The 13,126-nt window shown below is 41.7% G+C and overlaps 1 protein-coding gene across 1 annotated transcript in view; it reads right to left on the reverse strand.

The window, feature by feature from the left end:
• EHBP1 (EH domain binding protein 1) overlaps window positions 1–13,126 on the reverse strand; it is a 236,828-nt gene that overhangs the window by 107,365 nt on the left and 116,337 nt on the right. Inside the window, exon 11 of the mRNA XM_082480396.1 lies at window positions 9,911–10,097. Coding sequence (XP_082336522.1) covers window positions 9,911–10,097 — 187 coding nt within the window. The remainder of the gene's footprint in view (window positions 1–9,910; window positions 10,098–13,126) is intronic.

Here is a 13,126-nt window from a genome sequence, read left to right on the forward strand (position 1 = left end):
GAAATAAAGCATATAAAACCACCACCATTGCATATCTAAAGAGTGCAGTTTTTTCCCCACAAGAAGTGAAGTAATATTTTATGATGAGTAGGGTAATTTGTAAATGTAAGTTAAATATAAAAATCTGAAAAGCAAGGCTTGGAACGTCATAACACTGCTTAAATTACCAAACCTTATTTGCCCAGACGTTCTGCAGAAGTGCTAACTGGTGCCACCCAGAACTGCTGCAGGCACTGACACTATTTCTATCCGTTTCAGCAGCAGCTACATTGCACCAACAACGCAGAAATACCTTTAAAGAGCAATTATGAAAATAGCAGAAGGAGCCAAGCATTTATCATCCTGCAAATTATGTATATTAATTTGCAACGAAAAAGATTTTTCTAGGATAGCCCTGGAGACCTGTTATCCTCATCCCTGCAACTAATAAGGATCTAAAGAAGAAAAAGTCAAACACTTAAGTAGCAGCGCTTTAAGTTGCCAAATCAAGTCTTCAGAAGTTGGGATATTACAGAATTATGGTTACATATTCAATGTTAATTAGTACCCGTTATATATTTGCATTATGAAACAATCTTTAAGCATACCTCTTCCACTAGAGCTCTCACTCATGGAGAGAGCTCAACGATCAACCTCACTGAAAGGGACCACCCAGTATTCCTATTTTCCTGAATTATGAGTTGCTTGTCCTCACGCCTCATCTGCTGCCCGCTGCCTGGACCTTGAACTGAACACAGTGTCATTAATCTCATCAAAGGCCTTTTCTACAGAGTTCATCTTCATGGTATTTTAATCTAGAAGATTAAATGTTTCCTCTTCCATAGATCATAGAATCATGGAATGGTTTAGGTTGGAAGGGACCTTGAAGATCATCGAGTTCCAACCCCCCTGGCCATGGGCAGGGACACCTCCCTCCAGCCCAGGTTGCTCCAAGCCCCGTCCAACCTGGCCTTGAACACCTCCAGGGATGGGGCTTCAACAACTTCTCTGGGCAACCTGCTCCAGTGCCTCACCACCCTCAGAGTGAAAAAATTCTTCCTAATGTTTAATCTAAACCTACTTTCTTCCAGTTTGAAGCCATTCCCCCTCATCCTATTACTACATGCCCTTGTAAAAAGTCCTTCCTCAGCTCTCCTGTAGGCCCCCTTTAGGTACTGGAAGGCTGCAATAATGTCCCCCCAGAGCCTTGCCTTCTCCAGGCTGAACACCCCCAAGATCCTTGTGAGGTAGCAGTCCATTTAACCCAAGAAAAAGCAAGGTCCACAACAAACCCAACTCCAAATCATTGGAAGCTGTTGCTTTTGAGTCCTCAGTCTGAGCAGCCAAGCGCTGACCTTACAGAAAACTGCTTGTTTTAGGATTCTTCACATGCCACGAAACAGCACACTCTCAGCCACACGGCACTTGAGCCAAGCCAATAGCTCTGCTAATTTATCATGGTTGTACCAAGCTGGGAACTTAAAAAAAAAAACACAACAAAACCCACCACAGTCCAAAATCTGGTTCAAGAGATTAGCTTAGCACCACGTAACGAATTCCTGACAGAGGAAAGGATAATATCCACTGCTCCTGGACAGCATTTGGTTGCTTAATTGTCAGAGAAAGCAGTGCCCTCCTGCTGGCCCTTGCCTCAAACCTGGACTAGTTCCCTGCAGAACAACGTACATGGTGCTGCATGAGTCACAAGCTCTGTAGAAAGACCTGCACGGGATGATGTGTTTCCATCTAGATAACCCGTCGGCTTCTTGCTGCGCATGCTTGGAAATGAGATAAGGCGAGAAGCGAGAGGCTGAGGTTGGAAGGAGCTCAGCTCTGCCTCCAAACCAGGGCATAGCTCCCGCTACAGGAACACATGGGTAAATTATTGACTTACCTGCTTTTAAACCTCAAATTCTGAAGGAAGCATCTCCCTTAGAGGTAACGCAACCGCAGAACAGCACCTAAATTTTTTTGACAGCAGTTCAGCTATCATGAAAATGGGCACAAAATACTTCAATAAGGATGGCAGAAAGCAGCAGATAGAAAAAGGAAGGGCTTGGTTTCATCTACACTCTCGATGTCTAAAAATTGCCTCCTGTTGGCACCAACCATGGGAATAACATGAAGACAACAGACACCACCCTCCACCGATTTACATTCATAGAGCTGCCTGCAAGGAGAAGGAGGGAATCAAGAGTGGCTGTAAAGAAACAAAACCTGGTACGTTATTAACTGCTACAGTCAGTAAAAACACGCAATGTCCAGTTATGAAAGAATTTATCATTTTGGTAGCCTAAGGAGGCCGCTCGCAAGCAAAAACCTACTCATAAAAGCATGAATCTCAACCACTTCAAGACAGTATCTAGCACACTCCTTGGTGTCCTAATGGTGAGTAAGAAGTTGTCCCTCCTGCTGGTCTCTTTTGTGACTACTCATGGATAGGTTATCACCGCTGCTTGGCTCCATTTTTACAAAATCTCTAAATAGGTAGAACAAAGCAAGGGATCTCCATTTTGCTGCACAACTTGGTACATCAACACTCCTACTTTATATCCATGTCTCCTATTCATGTGCAGTCATGCCTGCACGTTGAAGGGCGAAAGAGCTTTTGCAACGTCTCCCCATTTTTCCCCATCCAATCATGGGTCTATTATTTAGGTCATATACACAAGAGTCTGCAAATATTCAGGGACAACTAATCTCACCAACTTTAAATGCCTATCAGTTAGTTGGCCCAGTCTAACTTACCTAAGCTCTTTTATAGCCAAGGGAGACAACCAGACACCTCTAGGAATAAGGCATCTGAGGCAGCTGGGTGACTCAGTCTCAAAGGGAATCCACTTTATTAAGGGCCAGCCCTGGGAACTCTTACTCACATAAGCAGTCAATAAAACCGCTTACAGCTCCTGGGTATTATTGAAACACTACATTTTCTCCCCAATACGCACTTGTATTTCTTCTACTGTTTGTCTTGGGTTTGATGCTACAGAGGGATGCAGTCATCTCCAGTCATCCCAGTTCCAAGACAAAAAGCAGCCTGAAAACCACCATGGAATGAAAGCCCATTTTCCCTAGAAAGACATAATTTGTACTTTTGTAAAAGTCACTTTTTAAAAGCCCACGCTTGCAGTTGACTCAGACTGTACTAATTTTAAGATTCTCTGCCTTCAACAGTATTTTTTTTTTTGGACAAATATGGCCTACATATAAGATGTTAGATAATTTTCTTTTTAAAATTACTACTATGTATGCACATATGTGTCTGCACGTATACAAAATGCTTTTCCCATTTACAGAGAAATTAGTGAACATCCTGGTCACCAATGAAATAGAAATATAAGAAACAGTACCTAGAAGTTGCAATAATGAGTTATGTGATAATTTGCAAAGATATACTGCATCCCGACTTCCACCTGCATAAACAGTGGCCCCTTCACAAATCATTTGACTTGCACAAAAACAAAGAATAAAAGAGTTTAGTTTCCTTATACTGACAGAGTAACTACATTTAGTACACAGGAACTTGGATGATTAAAGAAATTTTTAAAACAACGATTCTGCTGCAAATATGAAGAGATGGAAAGTTAAACCATGAAGTTAAACACTTAGAAGACTCACCTAAGCTTGCATTTTTTACTTTAGCAGATTGTTTCCTGGTAGTACTGGCCCAAGGACTCTTGGATCCATAGGACTTGCAGCTGCTGTGGGCAACGAATACCCCAAACCAGGACTGCCAAGACACTAACGATACGTTTCCTGAGTGATGACCGTACTGCCACTGAAAGGGACTGTCCTGCAATGTTCCTGTGTCGGTGCTGTGCTCCTGGTACCCCCTGAACTCACAATCAGTACCGGCGCTGGCACAACGTGGGGCAGGGAAGGTGGCAACGTGAGAAGTCAGGATAGGGACTGAACACCATACATCCAAACCCCGAAGCACACATTAGTTGAGGACAAGAGGAAGATACTCTTCCTATCTTCAGCAAAATGGAAAAATACTCCACTTGCGTTCAGAATTGAATAGTTCACTCCTTATTCAAGTGCATATTCTAACACGGTTGGTTTACGTCCAAACATAGGTTACAAGTAAGAAACACAGAAGAAGCACACAGGTTGCCAGGTTGACAAGCACCATTTAGAACTCATGCAAAGAGTAATATGAAATTGCCTCTACATTGTATAAAACAGAGAGCCTCTTTTATTATTTAACACTTGAAAAGCTGCAAGTTTAATGAACTGCCTGTGCTTCAGTATGATTATCTCACTATCTTGCTGCTCACATTATGTATGTGGCTTGTCTTTCCTCCTATTAAGAGATAAAATGTCTTAGGGCTGTATGCCAAGGTAGATTTTCTCCGAGTGTCTTTTTTGCACAAGTTCATAACAGCGGATATCTTAAAATTCCATCCACTACCTCCCGAGTCTTCCTTGGGCTCGACAAATATCTGTCTGCATAGGAAGTGACAAAGATCTCATGGAAATGAGCTGCACAATTCCTCTGTCACTCATGTGAAGCTGGAAAGGAGAAAAATCCTTAAACAAGATGTTCCAGAGAGCCAGGAAGTCCTTACGTGAATGGACAACTGCGACACTTTTGATATCAAGAGACAATGAGCAATCTTCATCTACCATTTGAAGTTTACTGTAATTTCTCCACTTGGCTGCATTACTGCATCTGTGTTTTAAGATGAGCTCTTCCTACTGTTCAGTCGCATACGATTGATATTATGGAGGTAAAGAGAAGCGGAAAAAGTGAGCAACTGAAGCCTGTAGCATCTCTGAGATCTTGGAGAGTTGTGCCTAGTAATATACTGGATGTTACTTTCCTCCCCCCTTCCACTAAACAGAAGCGTTGCAGATACCCAAAGGTATCTGCAAAAAAACCCAAAGATTACAAAGGATACTGGATGGAGATGGGTTATCATGTCATGCAGAAAAAGGATTCTGTATTTCTTATTACGCGTTTCCTATAAATATGCTTTTAGAGCTTAAACCAGCTAGCTTGCCTGGACGTGCAAAACAATTCATTTTGCTTTGAAAAAGAAAGAGAGAGTTTAAACAACGACGGTGACAACCAGAAACATTATTAGGGGCTTTGAACTATTATGTCAACATGTATTCTCCTCTTCTGCCAAGGGAAAAGGCCATCACAAGCTCTTGTCTACAAGCAACAAAATCAATGCCTATGTTTTCATGACTACCAGCAACACTGTGACTTTCATAAAGGTGAGAACGGCATATACATTGATATGACAGACTGAAGCTTACTTATCATCCTGTCCTGATGCTATATACTCGCATCAGTCGCTAGGTGTAACTCAAATCCAAGGACAGGTTCAAAAAGCAGCCTGAGGTCTGATATCAATTTCATGTCCGCTCACACAATCACGTAGTGTCAGAGGAACACCTCATCGTGGTTTTGGCTGGGATGGAGTTGACTTTCGTACTAGCAGCTGGTGTAGTGCTGTGTTTTGGGTTTGGGATGGGAACACTGTCAATAGCGTGCTGGTGGTTTCGGTTGTTGCTGAGCTCTCAAGGCCTTTTCTGGTCCTCACCCCACTACACCAGTGACCAGGCTGGGGGTGAACAAGAAGTTGGGAGGGGACACAGCCAGGACGGCTGCCCCCAGCTGACCAAAGGGATACTCCATACCATATGGTGTCATGCTCAGCATATAAAGCTGGGGGAAGGAGGAAGGGGGCAGAGAACATTCAGAGTTACGCCATTTGTCTTCCCAAGTAATGGTTACATGCGATGAAGCCCTGCTTTCCTGGAGATGGGAAGCAGTGAATGAATTCCTTGTTTTGCTTTGCTTGCATGCACAGCTTTTGCTCTACCTATTAAACTGTCTTTATCTCAAACCACGAGTTTTTTCCTCACTTGTACTCTTCTGATTTTCTCCCCATCCCAACCGGGGGGAGCAAGCGAGCAGCTGCGGTTAAACCATCACATACCTATTGCTAAGACTAGAGTGCAGGACTTTAATTTACTGAGATATTCTGGGTAGCCCAATAGGATGCTGTGAGACGGAGATCAGGCTGCCCGGGGAAGTGGTGGAATCACCACCCCTGGAGGCATTTAAAAGATGGGTAGATGTGGTGCCGAGGGACACGGTTTAGTCGCAGTAAGTTGTTACATCAGCCTCCCAGTGAGATCTAGTCTTTGCTTCAAACTCTAGTTCTACCTTTTTCATGGCTATTGAAGTCAATGCCTATTTAGTAGTCTCATATTCTATCTTCACTGATCATTGAGTTCTTCAAAGTTAATACCAGCTCATGACTACACCCTGGAGTACCGTCTTCATCCTGCGGACACCAGACATGATGCTAGATACCACCAGAGCAGAAGATGCTTTCTGCAACTTTCTGTCCAGTTTTACATGAAACTTGATACATGATACACAGAATTATCTTGGACAACATAAATCTCTCAACAAAGGAACTAGGAGGAGTTTGATTTTTGTGGTGTCGGGAGTAATAGGGGTAATTAATTGTGGATATGATTCCAGGAAAATCTAGAAATAGTATTGAGCTGTTAAAAGATCATACAACTCCCTTAAAAGAAGGTCTTTTGCAATTCACTTTGATGCATTAGCTTAAGTCTATTCTCAAATGACACGTGTCCAAGACTGATGACTGCTAAAAATTAAATGTTTTAGTCTTCTCCTTCATTACCGCAGACACTGCTGTTATAAATTAATAAAACATTGCACACACACACAAAAAAAATCATGTGTGGGAAGTCAGCTATCCCTCAGGCAAGAAACACCTTCCACCACTACTTGAGTAATGGTAAAATGTTGGATTCGGGCTATGATGTTTCAACAGCAAACACAATTGCACTTCTGTGGAAACGCTCTGATAGCCTAGGTGCCAACGCTAGAAGGCTCCTTGCAGCTGAACACTGAACGAAGCAATTTTGATGTCCAGCCATATGCTAGGGATCTTATTTTGGGGTGTATACGAAGGAAAAGATCAATCTTTCTCACCCTACTTTTAAATTGGTATTCCTAGGAATTTCACTACTGTTTTCTAAATGTTCTTTTTTTTTCACAGGGTAATATAATTTCAAGTATTTGGAACCTGTATCTTGAGTAGGAATCTGTCACATGCCAAATAGTCTTTCAGGAGCAATTTCCACCTCATAAAGTTGCTGGTATACAGACATTAATACCAGCATTTGTAGTTTTTGTGTTCAGCAAATGTGATGAACACCATTAGCATGCGAAGGGAAAGTGAGCTCCAAATCATAGAATCACAGGACCACAGAATGGTTTAGGTTGGAAGGGACCTTAAAGACCATCTGGTTCCAACCCCCCTGCCATGGGCAGGGACACCTCCCACCAGACCAGGTTGCTCCAAGCCCCATCCAACCTGGCCTTGAACACCTCCAGGGATGGAGCTTCCACAAATTCTCTGGGCAGAATACTCTGTCAAAGGTTTGCAGAAGCATTTTTGGAGTTGTTTTCCTTAAACTCTAAATTTCTAATATTAATGCTGTGTTTGTGTAGTCTAAAGACGAGCATTTCTGCTCTGCGGCCATCTCCCATGAAGACAACCAAGATGGGGAATTGAACACGTCGGGACACTTAGTTTCTGGTCAGAGTTGTAACAGAGGCATTCCGTGCACAGCAAACTTGGACAAAACACTGAATAAAATTTGTTATTTAACCTGCCTTGACCTAAGTAGACCTAAGGACTATTCCCCCTCCATAAGGCCGTGTGCTAAGTTCATGTTTGTTTGGTGCCTATATATGGGAGTTTTTTTTTCGGAGTTGCTAAACATTGTCACTATTACTGAGTAATAAACAAACAAGTTATTTGTGCCAACAGTCCCAGTCCTACCTGGGCACTATTTTGCACTATGGTGTGAGGAAATTGTTTCATTTTCTTTTCTTTTAAATGCCAGTACTTTTCCGAAATTCAAAAAGCGTTCCAAGTAAAGTGCTTTTGCTCTAACGTTATTAGATCACCTTAGAGCAAACCAATTCAAGCACAGAAAAGAGACTGTGCTTACAGAAAGCTTTCTGAATTGCAAGAGACCGTACCATATTTTAACACACCCAGCCAGCCAAACTTTCCACTCTAGCTTTAATATAATAAACCAGGACAATGCATCTGCTTTAGAGCCTTCCTTAAAATCCTGTAAAAAAATTAAAGCTTTCAGTTCCACAGAAGGTCAGCATAGAGCAGTGTTGTCCCATGGCACTAAAGAATATCAAAAATTTTGGTACTTGGACCTTTGCTGATCTCAGCGGTGCCTCAGCATCGGTGGCACAGAGGTGGGTGGGCTGCAAGTGGGCAGGCACCAAAATATTTGGGAACTAATATCCTGTGCAAGAGTAGGAACTACCTGACTGCATTCATACCAGCATGGTTTTCTCAGCGATTTCAACTCCTGCATCTTTTCTTCATCAATTCCAGCTTTCAGACAACCTAAAACTTAAGTCTGGGGTAGACAACACCAACAACAGTCAAACCCAGCAGTAATACATTATTTGAGCACAACGATAAAGCAAGGAGATGTATTTCCTCGGATGCAGACCTGTAAAAAAACCTCCCAAACCACGAGCAATGGGGGCACAACCTCCATCAAGCGAGCTGATAAAAATCTCCTCCACGGATGGCTCTTCTCTGCCTGGTAGTACTGGAACACTTTATTTTGGCCACTTCGCTTTGACCCAAGGGTCTGACTCCACCAGAATGCAAATGACGTGCAATATTTTTCACGCAGAAACCCCAGCGAGCAGGATTGAACCCCATCTCAGCACATTATAAAACAGCTACGCTCTGATTTAATATTTCCCTGCTTGCAGGTTTTGTGTATTAAGAGTAACTTGTGAATTTGGGCTACATCATTTTGTTTTGCTACAATGCAGACCCAGAGCAGATTTCTGGTCTCGTATTCTTTACCCCAGGAGGTAAAACGACAGCAAGATCAAAGCGCAGGGGGACAAGGACATGTCAGCAATCCGGCTGAGTAATTAAGCAATGAAATGATAGGTATGACAAGTAGTTTCATCCAATTCTTAAATTAAAGTACAGCAGCTCCAATACAAGGCAAACCAGATGATAATATGTATAAATTGGGAGAGCTGTGCTGGAAAGAAAGCCTCCTGTCCTCATCTTCTCCCCCTTCAAAACAACCACTCAGCAAGCATCAAATCCATTTTTAAAAAGGGCTCATTAAGTTATGCTATTAAACGCTCGTTTCGTTTCAAAAAAGTACAAACGGCACTAACTGCTGAAACACCGGAGTCGCAATTCACGCCAACAGAAGTTAGCTGTTGTCATCCTAAAACACGTAACGCCACACATTGCCCTCTACGACACAAGTTAACTCATATTTTCCCTTGACAAACACAGATGTGTGTGCATATATATGCTTAGTCTGGACTTTCCTAATAAAGAGTTAATCTGATTTAAAGTAGGCTGTCTTTTTTTTTTTTTTTTTTAAATTACTTTGACATACCTAAGGAATTGGACACACATAAATCCCAATACAAATAAACAGCATCTAGTACTAAGCTCTTAAAACCCAGATTTATAATAGAAACGTGGAGACAGACTCTCCAATGTGGGGCAAGGCTTAGCGGCATTACAATAGATCAAGACAAAGTATTGTACAACGCGATTTTCTTCCTTCGCGATGGCATATCCAGCTGTCCTGTAACATTTGTTACTAGAAGACTCTTTTCTTTTTCTTTGAAACGGCAGTTGCTGTTACCGTCGTCGTGAAATCCTTAAAGAAAAAATACAAGCTCCTACCGCTGCGCTCTCCCTATGAACCAGCAAGTGAATAGGGATGAGCCAACACCTTATTAAGTATAAGCAAAGCTTTTAAGATGGCCCGCAGAAATAAATATCATGTCTACAAGACACATAAAGCTACTGTTAATAACAAAGGTGAAATTTTGGTACAAAAAACCTACCTTGGGAGAAGAAGAAAGCTCCCTCGACGCAGGAATAGCCGACACGTTCTCACTCACGCCTGTCTCTGGCTTTGGCGAGAGGTTTGGTGGTTCAGGAGCCTTTCTTTTCATCTTCTTTTCTGGTTCTTGCAGCGGAGCAACTTTAATTAAAGCAGGGCTTGATTTGGGTTCATAAAATGGATTTGATCTAATTAAAAGAAGGGAAACACATTTCTTTGTTGTCTCCTTGAATTCAAACTGAAAATAAGACCTGTTCAGAGAAGTCAATGACTAAAATGCTTTTATTATCCCCCGTAAGAATCTATTTGCCTTTACGTGCTTTTAGATAGTACTTTTTCATACGATTGAAAAAGTGGGTGACAACAGTTAAAACTGCATTTTGAGACATTTTATAAAGCCCTGGAAATAACAGCGGTGTTATCAATTGCTTAAAGCAATTCAATTACACTTAGCTATCTAAGAGGGATCTGATTTACAGACAAGCTCAATACCAACAGATTTGAGTGCAGTTGCTGCCTGTTTAATATTCTGATAATTTTGACCTCCGTATGTCCACAACCCACATCGAGCGTAATTTAAACGCTGCCGCACGCAGCCACCCTGCCATTTCCAGAATACTCTTTGGATAAGAGAACAGCATAAGAAAACTACAGCTGACTCACGTGTGCCTCTCTAGGGACACCAGTAGCCATCATCTGCCTATTTTGAAAGTGCTTTTTGTAACTAAACCTCGTTTAAGAAACACAGGGAACACCTTCCACCCAGTGGATGCAGTCCAAAGAATTATTCTTAACTCCAGCGTTCACGTTCCAACTCTGCATTCGTGCCGCTCTAAGTAAATACCTCCACAGCATTTCCAAATTTTATCTATTAGTTTGATACATCAAATATCAATCAATAATACATCAAATAATGGATTTTGTTGTGCACTTAGAAGAGCCAACAATTTTGTATCCTGCTAAGCGTACTTATGGGAATCTTCTTTGCCCTGAATTATTTTATTCATAATCTTTGCTTTTCATATTTTGCAATCCAAAACTGGACGGTTAACTATGAAACTGATATGTTAATTAATTCCTTTCTAGTCCATACTTCCCCGGCAAGATATATTTATCGTGTATCTCAAACTATGTTTATGTAACTGAGTCACTGCCGTTCCCAAAGATCGATCTGCATACAGTTATATAAAGCGTAACTAATCATGACAAATAACCTCAGCCCCTTGAATTCACCTCCAGATAGGAACAATAATGCGTACAGCACTAGACAAGAGCCTGCCTAGCTAGATCCATTCCCAAATTTCATCTCCGGGTAAGAGTCATGTTAGTACACACTGTTTTTAAAGAACGACAACAGCCAAATTTGAGCACAAGCGAAAAACCCAACTATTTATCCAGTTTCCCTTCACAACACAAATTTTCTCTGGTTTGTGTTACTTTTAATTTGAAAATCAGTCTTTCGGTCTCATGGACTGATTTTAGAATTTATTTTAATGTAGTTTACCATCATGCTTGCAGAAAATAAGTCTACTTCTAGAAGGCAAAGTTTACTGAAGCACATGAGAGAAGACTGGGCTAAAAACCTCCAGATCTTTCTGAGAATCTGCCACTGCTCGTTACCAAGGTCTAAATCCAGATACCAAAGTGAAAGGAAAGACTAACAACAAAATAACTCCTCTGCTGACTGAAGGCAACTTTCAGGTGTTCCCACTTTGCCGCCCATCAAGCACAAAGCCAGCAGCACCATCAAATCTAAAGGCAACATCAAAATAAGGAGTTAAATAGGCAGCAGAAAAAGGAGGGTGTGTGGGCTGGAGAGGAGAATGCACCTAGCTGTCAGGAGCTCTAATTTAGCCGACAGCCCAGCTCAGCTGTCTTCAGACACCGGCAAGTTCAAAGGGAGGTGAAAATGACGATAAAAAGAGATAAAGGCCGAAAAACAATGAGTTCTACAGGAGGGCACAAGGTTTTTCTTTAGTTCAACGAGTTAAGTCGCTTGAATAAACAACAGCACGTTTGGCAGGGAAGTAATTTACCTCTGCGTACTTGGAATTAGAAAAGTGTGTTCATAAGGCGTTGTCATGAATTCGGTGTGAGAAAAAAATATCATAGAATCACAGAATGGTTTAGGTTGGAAGGGACCTTAAAGACCATCTCATTCTGACCTTGCCATGGGCAGGGACACCTCCCACCAGACCAGGTTGCTCCAAGCCGTGTCCAACCTGGCCTTGGTTGAGAGTAAAAAGTTTGGAAGAACCATCTTTTGAACCTTTATGCTCCGTAATGGTCTGCGTTGTGTTCATAATCTGGAAGAACCATACCCTCCCACACGCATCAGGAGGAAGTCCTCTAAGAAGACAAGTTCTGTCTTCCTAGAGAAAATCTGCTTGAAAGCCAGGCTGAACCCTCATATTTTGGTCACAGCACAGACAGAAAACACACCCCCACAACCCCCCACACACCCTATTTCCCACCTTCCCCTTTCTACCGCTTTTAATTGGTCTTCCAAATATTTAGAATGCATTTTTGAAAAATTAAGTTTAATGCAGAAAAACACCAACCCTGGTTCCCACCCAAAGAGGCTGCAAATTGTGAAGTCACGGGGGTCTCATATACGAAGCAGAGTTTGGTCCAGCAGCTCCCACACGGCTATACGAGAAATTACACACGGAAAAACTCTGGCCAAAAAAAGTCTTAGAAAAGTCCAGCCTTAGCTGAAAAATATTAAAACCCTTTTCTCTGAGGTTACCTCCCATACTTTTTGCTTCAGTCAAGTTATTTAATTGATCCACACAATACGATTTGCATAACGAGATACTAGATTGTCCATCATAAAATTAAAAAAAAACCCAAACCTGAAAAATCTCCCTGCCATTAAGCTGTCACTGGCAATGCAGTGGCTTGTGGCTTCTTGTGCACCCGGCAGCTTCGATAGATGGCAACTTGATCATCTTTCCAATTAGACAGCGTTATTCTAAGCCATGCAACGATTTAACAAGATAAGAAGCCACAGAGCCAAATAATATCTGAAAGCCAAGTTTTATTCTGACCAATTGATAAATTATTTTGATCAGCGTTACTGGTTAACTGAAAAAAAAAAAAAAAATCAGCATTTTATTGAGGAGGAAAACCAAAGATGTTAGTGTTGTAGGGTTAAATGGTCAGGCAATGTTACCAGCCAGAAGTAGCAGGGTTGAAAGCATTATACGTTGAGTAG

The sequence above is a fragment of the Vanellus vanellus genome, assembly GCF_965231255.1.
Source record: "Vanellus vanellus genome assembly, chromosome: 3".
Classification (NCBI taxonomy): Eukaryota; Metazoa; Chordata; class Aves; order Charadriiformes; family Charadriidae; genus Vanellus; species Vanellus vanellus.